The 20,329-nt window shown below is 44.9% G+C and overlaps 1 protein-coding gene across 2 annotated transcripts; it reads left to right on the forward strand.

The window, feature by feature from the left end:
- The first annotated feature begins 10,672 nt into the window (after positions 1 to 10,672).
- On the forward strand, positions 10,673 to 17,488 carry SLC46A2 (solute carrier family 46 member 2). Of its 2 annotated transcripts, XM_005155050.2 has the most exons (4): positions 10,673 to 11,954; positions 13,641 to 13,724; positions 15,327 to 15,483; positions 16,669 to 17,488. In XM_005155050.2, exons 1-4 carry the CDS (start codon positions 10,919 to 10,921, stop codon positions 16,724 to 16,726), a joined length of 1,335 nt encoding a protein of 444 aa, XP_005155107.1. In that variant the 5' UTR covers positions 10,673 to 10,918; the 3' UTR covers positions 16,727 to 17,488. The 2 variants fall into 2 exon arrangements, with proteins under 2 accessions (XP_005155107.1, XP_030910265.1); XM_031054405.1 differs by lacking the exon at positions 13,641 to 13,724.
- Positions 17,489 to 20,329: the final 2,841 nt, after the last annotated feature.

The following is a 20,329-nucleotide window of genomic DNA, read 5'->3' on the forward strand; positions in this document are numbered from 1 at the left end:
GACTGAGATAGTTGGGCTTATTCAGCCTGGGGAAGAGAAGGCACTGAGGAGGCCTTAGAGCAGCTTCCAGTGCCTAAGGGGGAACTGCAGGAAATCTGGAGAGGGACTCTTTACAAGGGCTTGTAGTGACAGGACAAGGGGGAATGGCTTTATGCTGACAGAGGGGAGATTCTTTACTGTGAGGGTGCTGAGGCCCTGGCACAGGTTGCCCAGAGAAGCTGTGGCTGCCCCATCCCCCGCAGTGTTAAAGGCCAGGCTGAACAGAGCTTTCAGCAACCTGGTCTAGTGGAAGGTGTCCCTGCCCATGACAGGGGGTTTGGAACTGGATGAGCTTTAAGGTCCCTTCCAACCCAAACCATTCTGTGCTTCTGTGAACTCATGAGCTTCTCAGGGGGAAATAGATGGGGTGGGGACCCTAGAAAATGTTGCTGTGCTTAACATGCACAGTGCCCTATACTGCCCTATAAGGTCTCCACCTATACAAGCTTCTGGGGTGCACCAGACCTCCCAGGCAGTCCTTGCTGGAAATAATTGCAAACTCTGTTGCCTCAGCAGGCAGATTGGTGGAGGACTGTGGCTGGGGTATACAAAACATTTTGCATGGGGCTGTGCTGCAGTCTTGCTGTGGGAACTGTTGCTGACGGAAGGTGTGTGCAGGGCAGGGGGGAAGAATAGGAAGCTGGAAATACCTCCATGAAGTCAAGGTTTTCATGCTGGGCCGCAGCAGGCAAACCACAGGAATGCATTCTCCCTTGTAGTGTCGCTTATTATAAGAGGTTGTGGCTCAGAGTGGAGCAGTCTGCTTATGTACAAATGACCCCAGAAAGCACTTCTTCCTTTTGTAGCATCTGAGAAAGCTGAACTCTCTTGGCCTTACCTTAAAATGAGCATCAAGACCTCAAGCTGCAACTGAAACACAAGAAGCCATGAAAATGCTAGCAAAACCACATGGTTAATGATATAACCCTGGTGAAGCAGCACCCACACAAGGCTTCAAGTGTTGCAAATAGATAATCAGCAATTAGAAAGAAGAGCTCATGCCTCTGCAAAGCATCATCTCCATGGGGGAAGGTGGAGTTTCCTGATACACAGTGGCAATTGACTTCCTGGGCAGCTTCATCACCCCTGCAGATGCATTGTGTGGAGGAGGCTGAAAGTATTCAGCCCTACTTAATTGAGGTGAAAGAAGGAAGGTGGTAAAGTAGGGCTCTTGCTCACTCCCTGGTAAGGCTTGTTTGCTTCTAGGAGCATAGCTTTGGTGTACAGCAGTGGTCTAAATTGGATCTATTACACAGTATTACCCTTTCCCAATCCCTGCCATCTCCTCACCCTCTGGTGTTCCATTCTGGTGCTCTCTGCACCCAAACATGGCTGATTCTGGGCAGCAACACTGTATGGCTCCCATGAGCACAGGTATCTCACCTGCTCCTGCTGAGCCTCATAGGAAGGAGAAGACCCTTGATCAGACCAAGTCCCAGTCACAGGTCCATGATTGATGGCCACTGCAAGGCTCCATAAGCCCTAACCAGGCTCCCTTCCAGTCTGCTTTCCTCTCCTCAGGTACTTCACTGGATTTGAACCAAGGCCTGTGAAATAAACCATAAGTGGACCACATCCAAACGTACCAAATCACTTAGATACCTAAATACGTCTATTAACCTTGTCCTTTGAGGTCTATGCTGAGCTCAGCTGACCACTGAACTTGTGCTGATGCTCTACAAAATGATGAGGGTATGTTAGTGGGGTTGACTTGAAATGTTGTTGGAGGAGAGCCAGGTGAAACCAAAACCTTCTCTTGGTTGCATTACTCGTGCCAAAAAGGGGCATGATTACAGCTTTTATTTAATGCTGTTTTTGAGGAAAACAGCCAAGCTCCAGCCACAGAGCGCTGCAAAGAAGGCAGACTGAGCTTGTCTGAGATGAAGAGGGCTGTTCTTAAAGAGAAGGTTATTGCAAGTTATGGGACTTGATGTATAAAGAAAGTGAAAAATTCTGGTAGGAATGGAGGGAAAGCAATGCAGATCAGAGTGGAGTGGTATGAACAGTGGAAAACAGAAAGATTAATGGGAAAATCTCGCTGATGGGAATTTTTCATGCAGGGGGCCATTTCCTGAGCATATTCTGAAAATATGCTCAGACAGCATTTGAGCAGGGATGGAAGCTGTATGGCAAAAAGCATATTTAACCAAGCTGTCTGTAAATCTGCTGCCAGGTCCAGGCTATGGTGGTACAGGACAAGATTGAGATCAGCTGTCCTATTTGGCCACTGTTTACTGAGTCAGTCTTCAGCAGAAGGGAGTCAGGAAATAGCTGACTGACATCATTGCTCATGCACCCCATAATTTATTGACATGCAAACTCTTTGAGTTTATAAATTAAAAGATAAGTCAATATAGTCTGTCTAAGCTTTGCAGAATGTTTCCAAGGAATATATTACTCAGATGGTCCAGTATGAAAGGATCAAAACAGCATTTCAGTAAAGCCCAAAAGGGCTTTATTTTTCAAATCCTGTTTAATCTCTTGTTCCTTTCCTGTATAGAAGTATTAAATCAGTGTGGCTTTAAATGTCAGGGAGGTCACTCTCAGTTTGTGCTGTAGGCATCTGCCCTAGGCTGTGCCCTTGCAGAGGGTGCCTGAAAACTCATGGCCAGACATGACTGGTTAGATGGTAGCAGCTCCCACTGGCATCTTGAATGTGACATCCAGCACAAAATCCCAGAAAGTGATAGCCTCTGACCCTTGGAAAGTGGTAATGTGGAAGTCCATCACACGTGGCTATGAGAGGTATGAGCCCACATCACTTGTGTGTGGTTCAAGCTCTGCAGCCCTCATCTAAAGCAGAGCAAGCAAAGCAAGGTCTTCTGGAGGGAAGAGCATTCACTTGACATGGCCCTCAGCTGTGTCCTCTTGCTAACAACAGAGTGCCTCAGGTCCTGCAACCTGAAAGGAAGCTCCTCAGGGGCGAGCAGTCCCTTGGGAGATGACTGCAGCTGGAGTCCTCCTTTCAAGGGCATCATTGGCACTCCACTGGTGACTGAGGTGCACTGTGCAAAGCCATGCTGAAATGGGCAAAGCAGCTGGGAGATGTCCCCCACTGCCCATGCACAGTGTGCAGGAGGTATGAAGTCTCTGAGGAATTCGTCAGGGAGCACAGAGGTTGTAGTGGAAAAAAGCAGTGCTGCTCTCAACAAGTATGGGCAATTCTCAACGACACAACGGGACACAAAAGTGAAGTCTTGGCTCAGCAAAGCTTTGAACAGTGTGTGTGCTGAAATGAAGTGGTGAAATGGAGCAGCAAGAGAGTAGCAAACACCAGTACCAGCAGCTGTCTTGCCACACAGGTCAAAATTTACTATTGTATATTTATCCCTGTTTGTTAGACATTGAAGAACTGTGGCCTGGAAAAAGTTAGCAGCAACAATATTGCTGGAATGCTGCCTGAACTTTCTTTTTCCTTGGTACCTTTTACCAGATACCCCTCTTTAACTACCAAATTTCCTGCAGCTGGAACAGGACCCTTCAGAGAAAGAAGTTTAATGTCTAAATCACAATCATATCTCTTTATACACATACTGGAGTCCTAAGGATACACAAAATCTGCCAAAGTTGTTCATTCACTAGCTACCTGGGAGGGTGCTAGCTAAAATTCTCCTCAGTAACAGAGGGGATGCAGAGACCTGCACTGCCCTGTCTATTCTCCAGAGCCTGGAGCTTTCCCCAGGAGCACCTTGCCTGATGTAGAGCTGTGGGTCTCGGGAGCCCCAAACACAGCTTCCCTGTGTGTAAAGTGGAGGAGACACAACGGCATGGGGTTGCAGAGTCTCAGCAGCCCTTGCTGCTTTGCAGGGAGGGCTCCTCCAGCACCGGGGCTGCAGCTTGCCCACCCAGGCACACCTTTGCTCTCTCATGTGACCCCCACTGATGCCACGTTCCACTGGTATTTTGCAGCAAAGTGGATACAGACATGGTCCCACATAGCCTCCCAGCCACCCTCATGGAGGATGCTGGTGCCTTTCCCTCCTGTCCCAGGGACCTCTCTGCCCTGCCAGCTCCAAATGAGTGTCCCACCCTCAGGCTGCAACCTGGATGATTAGCCAGGTGTGGCTGCAGCACTTGTCAAAAACACAGGGCTGCCCCTGTTACCGTCTGCACCTCGTGATACCAGGTTGCCTCAAGCTCTCCGCTGGCGATGGGGACTTTCTGCAGTGAGCACAGTGAGAGGCACGGTCACACAACCACCGTGGGGAGTGGTCCCTGGAGGAGCTGCCTGGCGCTGAGCAGATGGTGCTCTGTAATCAGGGAGAGGGTTTGAGAGCTTGTTACTGAGTTTCTTGTGGCTTTCACTTCTGAGCTGCAGTGGTTCATAAACATCCTCCAGTGGAAGAGCTGCCACATGCAAATACAGAATGGCAAGGCTCCCAGATGTCACCGGAGTGTGCCGTAGCATCTGCAGCTTTCTGGGTTATGTATGCAGCTTCTTGTGGCTTTTAAACAAAAGACCTAAATGTCTTTAAAAGGATGTTGTGCAAAAAAAAAAAAAAAAAGCTTGGAAATGTTAAATACTCAAGTGACTAAAATCATAGTTAATCTTTCTTGCCAATTTCTGTGCTCAGGACCTAGCCCAGCAGAGTGAGCGGAAAGAGGCTGTGAGGAGCGAGTTGCCATCTAGCAGCATTGAGTGGGGTTGGATGTCACTGAGGCTTACTGCAGGTGGTGGCTTCATTGCTTGCTTTACCTGCCTTCCCAGCATACATTTAGCCATGCAGAGAGCTAACCTGGGATCTGCCAGGTGCAAACAGCTGGATGTTAAGGCAAGAATGCCTCCAGAAGAGCTAAAATTTAGAGAAATATTTTACTTCCCTCCTCTTCAGAGGAAGCACTACACTTTACACGAAGCACAAGGCAGAGTCTCCATTTTTAAGCATTTATGATGCTTTTGATTGTTTCCACATCTCACCCTGGGAAAAAAGGTGTATTTGTCTCTTTTCTCTCCCCTGTCCTCGTGTCCCCTGCCTGCTGCTGTTCCCACCTACATGGAACTACAAACTTACAGAGAGATACTCATTCCCTTTAATTGTACCTGTCAAGGGCTGAGTTGCCTGGCAAAGGTCTATCAGCCTAAAAAACATAGTGCTCCCTTTTCACTTGCTCTTCTTTTCTTCTTCCTCCCCCTTACTCCACAAGGATGGGTGGCTTACTGTCTCTTTTTCCTCCTTTATCTGGCACATTAACCTTTCCAATATTGTCTTTGTCTAGTCTTCCTCTGATTCATGTCCACCCTTAACACACAGTTCCTCTTCAATCTTACAAAGCCCAAGTCAAATTCACTCACACACTCCTACAGATCTTTCGTTCACCCTTGATGCTTTTCACAAATCTATTATTACTTAAATCTGTTTGTAGGCTTTTTGGTACCCATTCACCATTGCCACACAAGTTTCTATACTTACATTACAAATTAAACTGTGAAGTAGACAACAAAAAGTATTTCTAAATAGCTTTGGAGAGCACTTGATGGGGGGCAGGGTTTGGTTTTGAGCTGGTTTTTGTAGATTATTGACTGTAGCTCATCCAGTAGTGAAAATTTTTAATAGTAATATTTTGTTGCAGTTATTTAATTTTTCCAGACTATCCACTTTTGCCTTATTTAACACAGGATTGCTCAAGCTGTAGCTCTAGGACATTTGTTTCATCCCATTTCTCAAGTCCATGGCTGCCTGCACACTCTTGAACTTTGCAATGCCCCCACACCAAACCCATGTAGCATGACAACAATTTAAAAATACATTGATGTTAATGAAAAGGAGGATGTGCACACACAAAATCATTTGGCACAAGGCTTATCTAAGAACTACAGCAGGATTTGTTCTGTGCTAATTGGGCAGACACCAGGTATTGCAGGAAGGTTGTTTTCCTGGTTCCATGCGGAGGATTAATGTTAAGACACACAGTTAAGGCATACTGTCAGCACTATTAATTGCCTAAATTCCTCAAGCGAAGGAAAAATAGAAGCCAGGTCAGCAGAAAGCATGTGTCAAGGATGCTTTTGTCTTTCCAGCAGAGGGAGCAGCCCACAGGAGACTACAACCAGGTAAGCAGAAAACTCTGAAATGGGGAAAACAAACAAAACATTACATCTGTTGGTGGAAAAGTGGCAGCACAGGTTTCTGGTGCTGCCTGGTCAGCCACTGTCTGTCGCAAAGGAAACCGGGCAGCGCTGCTGTTTCCAGCCCTCCCATGCTCCCAGAGCAGGGCAGCCAGCTTCTTCTGGGGGAAGGCTGATGGACCTCCCCTACCCTGGCATGGGGTCACCCTTCCTCATGTGTTTCAGGCCAGCACACCCCATGGTCTCTCCCTGCAGCAGATTCATTCTCAAGCTTTTCTGCAGCCTGCACACTGCCCTGGGTTTTGCTTGTGTGGGGCAACACATGAGGCCTCAAGGCATGGAGGAGTGAGGCACCATATGCTCAGCCTGCTGATGGCTTGGGCTTCCTCATCCTCTCGTGAGCATATGAAAGTAGATGTTCCCATAGGTGATCTCAACATGTCTGGTGGTGCTGCACGTCCTGAATGCCAGACTGCTAGCCCAGGGGTCTCAGTGTATGAAACACTCCCAGCTACATCTGTTAAGGGCATGGTCCTGCATTTTATAACAGCAGTGTCATTCTACAGACACTGACACCAGCTCAGAGTTTCCTAACAGCCTGGAGGTTGCTTTACAGAGCCCCTGAAACAGGGCTGCTGAGGTGGCCTTTTATATACTGGCATAAGCATCTATCAGCAGCAGCTCTGGATCCCACAAGACAACAGCCCTGGACCAGGATGCTACATCCCTTTGGTAGTGCAGCAGCTGCTAGGAGTTGCTCCCCCTGTCCTCTGCACCCAGCTTTCTGTGCCACCTCCACTCTCCCTCTGTCTCCCCCAAGTTCTGCAAGCAGAATGACATGCCTTGTGAAGACAGGGACAATATATAATTAAATGCAGTCAGTGAGGAAGCCAGCCTCCCACACCACAGAGAGAAAGAGCATAGCTTGTCATTACAGTCTGTGGTCATTTCTGATGCAGGCATATTTTCTAAAGGAAAACAGGCCATCACTGAAATAGCTGCTTCTCCACAGTGTTTTCAACAAGCTCTCGCTCTCTCCAGTGCTGTAAGGTGACCACAGCTCCATCTGGGCTCAGAACTAGGCACTTCCCACTCCTCAGTCATGTTGCCCTGCACTGCCACTGCCACAAAGCCTCCATGTGCATCAGGATGATCAGCGTGTACCAAGGAGAAGGAGTATTTACAGAGTTCATTTACCACCTCAGAGGTGAAATGCCTTGCCACCCAGGGACTGTAAATCGTAGATCCCATCAGCAGGTTTAGGCAAGGGGGATGAAGAAGACTTATGCACCCCCGATGGATTGCAATCCTGAGTAGCAAAAGGACCTTTGCAGACAAACAGTCCTGGGGACCAAGCTTCGAAGTGCTGGTACGTGCCAAGGCTGACTGCCCCAGCATACTGACATCCCTACAGCAACCCTATTCAGACAGAAAAAGTGCTAGAACTATCATAAATAGTTAAAAAAAAAAGAAAAAAAACTAATACCACACAGGAATGTATAACATTGCCACAGGGAAACATTAAACACTTTGATTTGGCCAGGCTGACAAATGTACAAGAGCTGCTGAGACACGGAGCTGACCTGGTCTCTGATGGGCCCTAAGGCAAGACAACTCTAGAGAGGAATGCCCTAAAACAGTGTGTTCCTTTTCCAACAGGCTACACGAGTGTAATTTTGCTTTTAGAATAGACTCTGTGACCCAATGCCTGCATTTTTCTTAAATGTCAAGGGCCACTTTCATCAGGCTCTTAAGGTTCTACTGTGTTTATGCATCACCAGCATATTTTAAAGTGGATGTAAATATCCCTATAAATATTAGCAATTTGAGAACTGGGCCTCATGGAAAAGCTGATGCTAGAGAACAGTAATTCTGAAGTCCTTGTGGCATCAAATGAATATGCTATTCATGAAAAGTATTTTGCAGTTGGAAATATCCTGGAGCCTGTGTTAAACTCTTACTTTAGCACTAACTGTTCTGCATTTAATGACATGAAATTCTATCTTTCCACAAAACTAGCTCTAAAAAGCACACTTAATGTGAATGAACACTCAGAATATCCTGGAAACATGTAAGTAACTCACAGGATCACTAATGGCACTCAGCACAGGTCATTAGGTATCTAGGCCTGAATAGCATTAAGCATAAAATCATATCACCTAGTTGTCAGGAGTGTCAGATGAATAAGCCAGGCAGCCTGTGCATGCAACAAAAAGTGGAGGAAAAATATCCCTTATTTAAGAGCTGAGTAGATCTGCAATCTCAGTGCCTGTAATGTACCTCTGTACTCCAAGATAGCCAACATCCCAAACTGAAGCTTGAATGGGACAAAGTCGTGTATCTTTCCCTCTAATGCCTGGTGAATGAGAAAGGGCTCCCTGGGTGAAGAAAAACGTGGCATTTCCTTTGTTTGAGTTTATTGCTTAAACTGGTCATAGGCTGATACTGTGGGGTTTTCATTAAGGCTGTCTGGAATTTCCATCCTCTGGAAATATTCCAGGGTTTGTCCCACTTCTGAATAAAATCTGAAAGAAACTGGACACCTGCAGAAAATCTGGGGAAAAAAAAAAAGATAAAAAAAGCCAACTGTTGGAACACCCCATGTTACTGAATCATAGAACAGTTAGGGTTGGAAAGGACCTTAAGATCATCAAGTTCTAAGCCCCCCTGCCATCACCAGGGACACCTCACACTAAACCATGTCACCCAAGGCTTCATCCAACCTGGCCTTGAACACTGCCAGAGATGGAGCATTCACAACCTCCCTGGGCAACCCATTCCAGTGCCTCACCACCCTCACAGTAAAGAACTCTTTCCTTATAACCAATCTAAACCTCTGCTGTTTAAGTTTCAACCCGTTACCCCTTGTCCTATCACTGCAGTCCCTAATGAAGAGTCCCTCACCAGCATCCCTATAGGTCCCCTTCAAATACTGGAAGGCTGCTTCTCTTCTCCAGGCTGAACAGACCCAACTTTCTCAGCCTGTCTTCATATGGGAGGTGCTCCAGTCCCCTGATCATCCTCGTGGCCCTCCTCTGGACTCGTTCTAACAGTTCCATGTGCTTTTTATGTTGAGGACACCAGAACTGCACACAATACTCCAAGTGAAGTCTCACGAGAGCAGAGTAGAGGGGCAGGATCACCTCCTTTGACCTGCTGGTCACGCTCCTTTTGATGCAGCCCAGGATACGGTTGGCTTTATGGGCTGTGAGCACACACTGAAGCCGGCTCATGTTCATTTTCTCATCGACCAGCATGCCCAAGTCCTTCTCCGCAGGACTGCTCTGAATTTCCTTTTTGTTTCTGGAGTCTTTTAGCCTGACCAAAAACCAAATTCTCTGGTGAAACTGGAATTGTCCAGCAGCAAGTATTTCTAGCAGACTATTCCCCACTCCTTTCCCTGTTACTCATTGGAACTTCTTTTCCTTGCATTGAAATGTAAAAAAAAAAAAAAAAAAAAAAAAAAAAAAAAAAAAAAAATTATTGCACAACTGACCTAAGAATGAAAAAATAAAACTCTTGAGCCATGAGTACACAGGCATTGAGTAAATGTCACCTGAATCAATAGAGAGTGTAACAGATGGAGGCTTTAACATTGTTCTTGCAAATTAATCATTAATTTATTTTTTAAACTAATCATAAATCTTCCTAGAACAGACTGTTATTCTGCCTGTTATGATTTATTAAGCCAGTGCAGAATGAGATCATTACAATTTAAGTTAGCATTTCTGAGGCTGCCAAATATCCCCAAAGTATTTCCTGCAGCTGGGAATGCAAGCATCTTCCTTGGAGCTGGCAGCCTGCTTGCACCATATCCTGTTCCAGTCATACACAAGCACCCGGAGCCGGTTGGGGTGAGTCGCTTCTCTTGCCCTCCCCTGGGCAGCAGCAGTATCAGAGGCCGACTCCCAGGTTGCAAAGCTGCGTGCGGCACCAGCACTGCAGAGAGGCACAGCTGCCGGCCCCAGGGGTGGGTGCTCACGCCTCCAGCCTACAGCTCAGCTCAGATCACTGCGGTGCAGAGGCTGCCGCTGCCTCTGAATAAATTGGGACTTTTCTCCTTTCTCTTGGAAATTCCCACACTGCAAAGGCAAAGGACACAGCAGGCAGAGTGGCAGCTGCGGGAGGCAGGTTACCAAAACCAGGCTTTTTCAGTGTTAGTTTGGTTTTGGTGTAATTTCCTGAGTGAGTTATTGAAACAATGACATAATGGGCAGAGCGCAGCAACAGGGCAGACAGGACCACTTAGGAGCAAAACAGCCAACAACATGTTTGTGTAGAAGAAAGGAAAAAGAGCTTGTGATAAGGGCAATTCACTGATTACCTGAGCAGCCACTTGGAGACAGGTGAAGATGCCAAAAGGTGGGGGGAGGGGGAAAGGAATCCGAACCAAACAAACCCCAAACCACTCCAAATTGCAGCAATTACTTGGTCATTTTCACTTCCTAAATTGGGAGAGAGAAATTCCCCTGGGTCATCTGACCTCTGTTGAAACTACACCAGGAAGAGGAGCAGCAGCAGTTCCTGAGCGCAGGGCGTTCTCCAGCTGTACAAAAGCCTCTTGTCTGTGAGCCGGGGATCAGAGCAGCGCAGGGATGTGCTTGTGCGAGTGTGTGTAGCAAGTCGAGGTGCAGATATCGTGCCTGCCAGATCATCTCTTGCACAACTCTGATCCTGTGCAGCCCAGCTTTTGTTCTTCCCATTGCTGCTCCTCCCTAAGCATGCCTCCAGAGCAGAGCTTCTGAAGAGCCGTTTCCTCCTGCACATCTCCCTAAAAACAGCTCTTCCCAAGAAGAGGAGGTCGCCAGCAGCATGGTGGGGGTGGCCGTGATGAGGACGTGGATTGAGCCCGTGGTCGCAGGTTCCCAAGTGGCCAGCGCCTTCTACGACACAGCGCTGCTGCTGGTGGTGAAGAACTACTACAACCAGACCAACGTCACTGCTCCTTCCCATGCGCTGGAAGATGCTCAGCAAAAGGCTGTCTCTAACTTTTATATCATCTACAACCTTGTCCTGGGCCTGAGCCCACTGGTGTCAGCGTATGGCTTGTCCAAGCTGGGGGACAGGATACATCAGAAGATCCCCATCTGCTTCCCTCTTCTTGGCTACTTGGGTTCCAAAACTCTCCTGCTCCTCCTGATCCTGCTGGGCTGGCCAATAGAGGTGATGTACGGGGCTGCTGCCTTCAATGGGCTGATGGGCGGTTTCACCACGCTCTGGGCAGGTGTCATGGCTCTGGGATCCCTGGGCTCCTCTGAGATCAAAAGGTCCCTTCGGCTCATCATTATTGAGCTGGTGTATGGCCTCTCTGGCTTTCTAGGAAGCATGGCATCTGGCTACCTCTTTGTTGGCTTCAGTGACCGCTATCAACAGGGCACTGTGCTGGTGAGCTGCAGCATCGCTTGTTATGCTTTCTGCCTCCTCTATAGCACTTTTGTCCTGACAGTCCCCAAGCCAGAAGCTTCATGCCCAGCCAAACCCAAGAGTGCAGAGGAGATGGGCAGCCAGCAACCAGCCCACACAAAGAGCAGCAACTCCACTCCAGTATCCCCCTCAAAACTCATCCTCACCATGCTGTTTATGGCAGCAATCCTCTATAACTTTGCTGTGGTTGGTGCGATGAATGTACTCCCACTCTTCTTGCTCAGGGAGCCTTTAAGTTGGAATGCTGTGCAAATTGGACATGGCAATGCTGCTGGGTATGTGATCTTCATCACCAGCTTCCTAGGTGTATTTGTGTTCTCCAAATACCTGAAGGATATAACCATGATCATGATCGGAGTGGTATCCTTCAGTGCTGGCATCCTCATCATGGCCTTCGTTAGGTGGACATTCCTTTTCTACATTGGTGAGTCAAACAACCACTGACACAAGCAAGTGCATCCTGAGAAAAGGGTCATGGTGTTTCAGCATCGGAAGAAGGGCATTTGGTCTGCTTCACTGTGAGTTTCAGAGCAGGGAGCTAGGCAGATTATCACAGGAGCAGCACCCAAGAGGGCTTCAGTATTAGTCCCCTGTTCCCCCTCTTTGTACTCTGACACCAAACACCCTACAATATCCAGAGGAGGCATACACTCCTGCCAAGCTTAGTTTAAGGTTGATTGATTTGTAATTTGTCACTTAGTCATAGCCCAGATCAGAGCAGGAGAACAATGCTCACCCCACAGGGGAGTGGGAATTGTTGCTGACTATTGGTGCTAGTCAGACCACCCCACCGCATTAATCATAGAATAGTTAGGGTTGAAAAGGACATTAAGATCATCTAGTTCCAACCCCCCTGCCATGGGCAGGGACTTCCCACACTAGATCGTATCACCCAAGCACTTGCTTCTTGTGAGATAAAGCTTATGGCTACAACAGAATAAAACTGGCAAAAGTTTCCTATTAAACAAACATCCTAAGATGTGTTTTATTTTTGTTACATAAAGGCATTTATGCCTGATGGGAAACTTAATGGTGAAATATTGGAGCTACTCTAGCAACTAAATACTACAATAACGTAGCGTACAAATCTCAAACTGTGTATAAACATAGGGGACAGCATTCCACAACAAAAGAAAGGCAAGTTTGTATTTAGTAGGTAGCAGCTGCAGTGATGCAGAAAGCAAAATCCAAGAACTGCATCCACTGTGGCAAAGAGAGGGATAATTCATATCTAAAAGTGTATTGAGTGCTCTATGGCCTTGAGGTTTTTCTTCTAGAAACAGAAAAAGGTCTAAGATAAATGGCCTGAAGTGCTTTATCTGTCTGCCCCTACAGGGAATAAGAAATTGAAAATCAAAGTTATTCTAAAGGGAAAGATTGTATTTGTGTACTAAGACAAACAGTGAGCAAAATTTTCTAAGATATTTCGTTCATTTCAGCAATCAGGCTGGGGAAGAAATTATTACAAAAGAAAATTAAAAAAATTTAAAATGTTTTGTTGGTTTTTTTTAATATTTAAAGTCTATCATGAGCACACGCTGCTACACAGTGTGCAGAATGCTTGTTCCCTCCATTGCAGAAACACCTTGGTACACTAGACATGGACCAAGTCTTCACTGAGGCTGGTTTTCCTGACAGGAAGGTAATTCCAGCTCCCTAGAAGTTCCAACACTAGAGGAAGCCTAAAATACTGCAAGCCAGAAGCACCAAAATAGAAAACAGCTGTAGTGTGACAAGTGTTGTTCATGTCAAAGCCATGTAGCATGGGATGCTCTCTCTGCTAGTTAAGACTCAAATCATCAGTGTCTCTGTCTCAAAGGACAGTGCTACATTCCATCTACACTGGGATTTCAGGCTTAGACCGAGAGACTACAGCTGGTTTGGGCAAGGCACCTCTGCTGGTGGGAGCAATAGGTGGCTTACCCAGCATCGCTTGGATAGAGTGAGGACTTACACTCCTACCAAAGATCTGTACTTTTTTCTAGTACTCAAGGAACAAGAAAAAGTGCAGCAAAGGCTCTGCCCAAGCCGTAGACCCAAAAAGCAGTGGTGATTGTGTTGGAGACAAGAAGCAGGTACTGATGATAACCACATGGTCATTGCATTGCAGCACGGGCAGTGATGCTCTTTGCCCTCATCCCTTTACCAACTATCAGATCCATGTTATCCAAGCATATTGAAGGATCATCTTATGGTAAGTGCTTTGGTTGTCTTACCACTCAAAAACTTCAAATCCCTCCATTCAGCCTAAGGTACAAAGAGAGAGGTAAGTTATTGTTGCAATCTGTGTTCTGCGTAATAAAACCAGAACAGTTGGTACCACAAATGGGAAGGGAGGAGCAGAGAAACTTGCAGGACAAGATTGTCACATCTGAACTTCTTGTCCTTAGTTACATCATTTACCCACACAATTTTCAGCACATGTTTCTAAAGATGATTATCAGTGTACAGCTCAAAGGCAGGGAAAACACCAGAGGTACTGCTCAAAAACATAGTACTCCAGGGAAAAACAAGAGAAGCAAGGCATTGCGTTGCAGCACTGTGATACTTACACCATTTATATTTTACTTCTTCCAGCTTTGGAAAGGGTGGATTTCTTTCATCTTTTTTTTTTTTCAGTTATGCTCTCTAAACACATTTTCAAGTGCTTCCTGGAAATCTATTCCTGTCAGACTGTGATTTACCTAACGCAGGATAACTTTTGCATAAAAATCAGCCTTTATTGGTAAACAGGAGCATAAAAAATGCATTAGAAAACAGTAAAATATATGCATTTTACAACACTGTATTGAAGGCTACCATTTTCACCCGAATGAGCTGGATTTATACACAACAGACAGGATTAGCCGTACATTCAAATAAGACCTCAACCTCTGCTGCTCATGTCTCCTCCAAACATTGTTCCCACAGCAATCCTTTTCCCTTGTACCATATGAACACTATACTGCTCTGTCAATAAGTTAATTCCTCACTGTGCTCCATAGCAAACTCACCTACCCACCACACAGGTAGCAGCTCACACCCCAAATTAGTCATAGTTATTAGTCCTGACATTGTTTTTAAGCTCCACCTTGAGCCATGCAGGCTGCATCATATTACAGCAGTAGATCGGCTCTGGAGCTGGGCCATGCAGCAGAGCAGCCTCTGGTAGCAGGGCTGTCCCCTTCAGTGATGGCTGCTGCTGCTGTGCAGCTGCAAAAGGATGCCAGGGCAGCAAGCCCACTGTACAGCACTGACCTTGCTCCCAGCTTGCACATCCCAGCAGGATGGGTTACTTCACCTTCCCCCTTTTGCCACTACAGAAACAGAAGGGTGCATTTCAGCGCAAAAGCTGTTTTAACTAGAATTCACTTTTCTCTGTTCAAATCACACACACCTTCCCATTTCAGGCAATACTGCAACCCAGTGGACCACTATTCTGACTGAATGCAGAAGCAGACTCTGACTGAAATTTCTCCTGTCTCTCCTGTCCTGAACATGCTAGCCCAAAACTACTTTTCCACTTCATAGGGAAAGGAGCACTTACTGCCCAGCTTACTGCTGGTCTTCCAAGCAGTTACCTCTACATGTAGACTGAATAAGCAGACAGTTTGCTGGTTGAATCTTTCATCTTTCAGCCTAAAAGAAGGAAAAGGCACTAAATTCTGATCTCAAACAGAAGCAGAGACAAGCTCATGCCATCTGGTGCCTGTGAAGCAATGACCATATGGCTCTCCCACACAGTGGTGATCCAGAATTCATCAAGATGTATGGTGGTATTTTTCTCCCTGTAACAAGCCATGTTCTTGGTTTACAGGTAAAGTGTTTGTCCTGCTGCAGTTATCTTTAGTCACCACAGGAGTAGTGATATCTACAGTCTACAACAAGATCTATCAAAACACACTGAACTGGTACAGCGGCTTCTGTTTCATCTTGTCTTTTCTAGTTGGCTGCCTGACTCTTCTCCCTTTAAGGTAAGGAACAGGAAGGGTTTTGTCCAAAAGGACATGCTGTATTTTCTCAATGTTACCTGATTCTGCATCTAAAGTATATAACACATGTAGGATTTTTTTTTAAGTAAACTTAAAAGGAAAAAGAAAATTGGAAGAAATAAAAATTTGCAGAAATAAGTTGACAAATACCAACGAGATTCAAAGATTGAAACTTGCAAGTGATCTAGCCAATGCTGTTAGTTCTCTTTGTTTAATGTAACATGAATTGCTGTAGGAAGAATATTTAGCAGAGTTTAAGAGCTGATAATCCCAGGGGACAAACCCTTCACATGAATGTAATGCTTGGTATTACAAAAATAGTAATAAGTCAAATGAGGGAATAATCCTACACAAAGTAAAACATTCTTTCAAAAATCCATTACAGTTTTCTTACTCACTGTGGTAGAAAAGAATAATCTGAGTCTCCCTCAGGTGTTTCTTTCAAAGAGAAACCATTACATGGCAAAGGAAGCAGTCATTTCTCTGATACAGTGAATTTGCCCAAACGTGCAGCTACAGAGTAACTGATAGGTGAACTTCAGGAATAGGTATAAGTCTAAAGGCATGGTTAATACATGGTTTTATAAATATATACATATATATATGGTTAATGCATACTGACTTCAGTATTACCACTTAGGAAGAAAAAGCAATGCTACAAGGAAAGGTCCTACACCATCACTTCTGTTTTGTTTGGCTTTCTGGTCTTGTGAGCACATTTGACACCTGGTGGCAGAGGACTTGTGAAGTGGGGAAGGCTACTTCACACTCATCATTTCCCTGCCTCTGCTTTTCTCCTCATACTTTCCAGACGCAAAAGTGACTCCTTCCTTACCACAACCCTGCTGATCTAACAGCAAGTCACTGCTAGCTACTCAACTGCTTTTTAATACAGGCTCCAAACAGAAGTTCACACCATTATCAGCACAAACACATTACTAGGACTTGAAGTCCAAACGATGACAAATGTTGCCAATACCATTACTTGTACACAAGGCTGGCAGATCCTTCAGAGAAATCACATGAGCACTCAGCCAGCTACAGACATCACAGTGAATTTTAAACTAAAGAATTGATGGGAAAAAAAATAATAAAAAAATCAAACAGTAGTTTCAGAAAGCAGTTTTCCAGCTCTCTTGTGATCTGCATTTTCATTGCTCTTTACAGCATCGTGGCCATCAAACAACGTTCAACCACTGGCTCCCTTCAGATTCTGACCAACTGACAGAGGCTGTACCAGCTAAAGCTTCTTTTGGTGTTAATCAATTCTTCTACTTACCAAAATGGAAGACTTGCCAAGCATTAGTCACCACAGTTATCATGATGGGAAGCATCTCAATTTGTGTTTCCATTTCACAGCATGCCACAGGCTCTCAGCCACTGAGCTCACCCAGGACAAAGAAGTTTGCCTTGTTATTTCTGCAGTACATCATCTTACAGAGTACATGCACTGGCTATTGAACACCAGCAGTCTTCACAGCATTTCACTTTTCTGTTAGGCTGGTTAGCAATTATGCAGAGGGTAGAAATGAAAATGGCATTTCTAGATACATCATTCAGTATGGAAGGGGAAAGCAGAGGATCAATTTTTCATTAGTTCCTTCCCCATCTGTTTGTTAGGAAACCTCAGGGCTCTGTGCCTTCAGCTGATGAAGCAGGGGCCCACGTGCCACATGCACAGTTGTCAGCAGGACACACTTGTTCTCCGGCTGCTGCAGAAGATGTGTCAGCCTGGCCAATCAATGTTACACAGATTACTACACACAGAAACACCACTGTAAAAAACATTAAATGTAAAAAGACACTTTTAGTAATTCCCTACAATAAAACACTCTTGAACACCCCTGCTTTCTGGGAAATTGCCACACTGTTCTTGAGCAGTGCTTTAACACATCTCATGCAAGGACACCTATGACTCAAAAGCTGATACCAGCATTTCAACTCACACCACCTGGGTGTACTACTCTTATAACAGGTTAAGAACAGCTAAGTGCAGCACACTACTCCTATGGGCTTTACAGAGATGTAGAGACACTGGTACCAGATAATATTCAGTGTTAATTACCTGTGTTAGAAAAAGAAAATCTTTATACTGAGTTGAAATCCCTACCTATAGGAACCTCATACAATACAGCAATTTGTGTAAGCTGCTGGCAGCTAAATCAAAACATGATTCAAAAGACTGGCATGCTCCAGAGGTATCAGGGCTTAAATGATGTGTCTACTTACATACCAATTGAATTAACAAGGATTAAGTGCCTTCCAAGCTCCTGGACTAAGTAAATGCAAATTAAAAACCCTTCAGTAACTGAAATAATCTGAAAGCGAATCAGGCAGTTCAAGCCAGGGATGCAGCAAGCAGAAGTCAATTACTCATTATGCAACCCCTTATTCTGAGGAAGTCGCTGCCAATCCTGTCCCCCACCCCCCTCCATACACACACTTACAATCTTGCCTTAGCTCCAGCCATCACTTTCAAGTAATACCAGATGTAGCACAGGATCAGCAGTATAACTAGATTTTAAGGGAAGGGTACTTCTGCAGTAAGATAGTGAGCTGCCCAGCAAAGTAAGTACACACGTCACTGCAGTGGTGAAGGCTGCAAAAATGAAATTTTATTCTAGGTAAAGGAGTCATCTTTTAATACATTTACTGGTCCATTCCATTAAGTTAATTGAGGTAAACAAAACAGAGGTTTTTAAAAAAATGTACACACTAATAGAGAATTACAAACAGTTTTACCTCAAAGTGTTTTTCTCCATCAATACTAGTTCCATAGTAAACAATGCACAAAGTATATTTATACAGAGATATATGAAAGGGTATAGAAACATGCCAGCACCAGAAGGCAAGACAACATTTCCTAGCCTGCGAGTCTGAACAAGAGCACAGTTGCCAGATTTGGTCGAGTGCAGGAAACAAAAGCTTCCTTCCCATTTTTACACTGTTTACTAAGCTAATCCACACAGAGACAAGTCTTTTCACAGCTTCCATTGGTTTTCAATGGTATGAATGGTGACACTCTAGTTCCAGTGAGTGGGTTTACACAGGCTGGAAGAGGAAAAGTCTGGGCCATGAGCCAGCACTGGTCATCGTGGTCCCCAGTACTGACACCTTCAACAAGGAGGGGATGAGATCCACCTCCTCCACTCACAGCCATCTCACTTTCACTTGCACAGCCCAACTCTCCTAAGCTCAAGGAGGGACAGAGGGATGCAGGCACAGAGGAAAAAGAGAACATGGATGGTGCTGCTTTATTTTCATGTACTAAAGACAAAAGCCCTTTGGCTGTTTGCTATTGTAAGACTAACCCTCTTCAACTTATCTCCCTGTGCAGTGGGAATGTGGCACTGGCTTCAACCCTGCTGCTCGATCTGAAGGAATGGATTTTTATCCCAGTAGCAGATTTTAAGGAAATGGTTTAGCTTCAAAGCATAGATACCAAGGCCTGCAAAGTAGTCTAGGAGAGTGACTAGCCTTTAATATTTTAGCATGCCACTTAGGTAGGGTGATCTACTTACACCTTTTTGGAAAGTGTATTATTTTCTGCATAAGTACTGTGCCTTAGCCCTGCAACCTTAAAATCAGCCCAGTTCACTCGTACAAGTCAGATGCTCCAGCAAGACTATGAAGTGCTAAGCACAGTTTTAAATTTTGCTTGATTTCATACAGTTGGCTAAACAGCACTCCCAAAACATGCTGCCTGTTAGAATGCAACATTCACACTGCCAGAAGGCAAGTTTATTCTTGCGATCCCCAGTTTTACGTTATATAAAAAAAATTAATAAGATTTGGTAAGTAGTAGCAACTCCCCTTTCTCAAAAAAAAAAAAGACCCAATTTTCCCTATTTATTAGTTGCTGTAGTGAAAGTTAATATGCCAAGGGAAAGACAGCTCTACCTTCAGAATTTAAGAAGGCTGAATGAGTTAATTTAATGTATGCAGTTTTGTTCAGTGGTTTTCAGCACCAAGTTTTTAAACAGAATGCAACATTAATCATAAACAGGAAAATGGTGCAAGTTTTAACAAAAACATCTCCTGCTAAAACATTGAGCACTGGTAGACTGGGAGGGAATTCTTTCGTACCTTACTATCTGCAGGACCAATACCTGAAGAAACATGCATCACAAACTGGCTGTACAGAGCCACTGCTGGAAGACTATTTCATAGTACCTCCACATAACAGCCTCCATCACATGAACTTTGCAGATGCTTCTTCTCTACCACGTATCCCACTACTCTATCCTCAGCACAAGTGCCAGTGTGACAAAAATCCAAGTAGACTTCAGTGAAGAATCCATAGTTTACTCTCTACTACAGTTTACATTGGAAGAGTTTGTGTGTTTAGTTATACACCTATTACCTTTCAATTTTTCAAAGGATACCTGAAAAAGCTATGGTGTTTCAACACCTGTGTTTATTGCAAGAGTCAGAGCCTGATAAGGATACATATGAACAATGCACAGTTCATTACCAAGCATGAAAACAAGATCTCAGTGCCTGCTTCACTGTGCTGGTGACAGCTAAGAAACAAACATCCTAGAAATTGCACAGAAGTAACCAGGACAGGAGTGAATTTATAAGCATCCTCTGAGAGGGAACTTGGTCCAACTATGGATTACGAGTGAAACTGGGCTATTTTAAGGACTGTTGAATGACCCACATTACACAGACTCAGAGAAAAGGTCCAACTACATTTGACATAATTTTAGTGCATGTGTGCATGGTGACCTTAAGTGATTGCACACTTAAGAACTTACTCAAAAGGTGAAGCTCCTTCATTACACTCCTGCTTCCTTTTACCAACAACTTTTACTTTTCACATGCA

This window comes from Melopsittacus undulatus, chromosome Z (assembly GCF_012275295.1).
Source record: "Melopsittacus undulatus isolate bMelUnd1 chromosome Z, bMelUnd1.mat.Z, whole genome shotgun sequence".
Taxonomy (NCBI): Eukaryota; Metazoa; Chordata; class Aves; order Psittaciformes; family Psittaculidae; genus Melopsittacus; species Melopsittacus undulatus.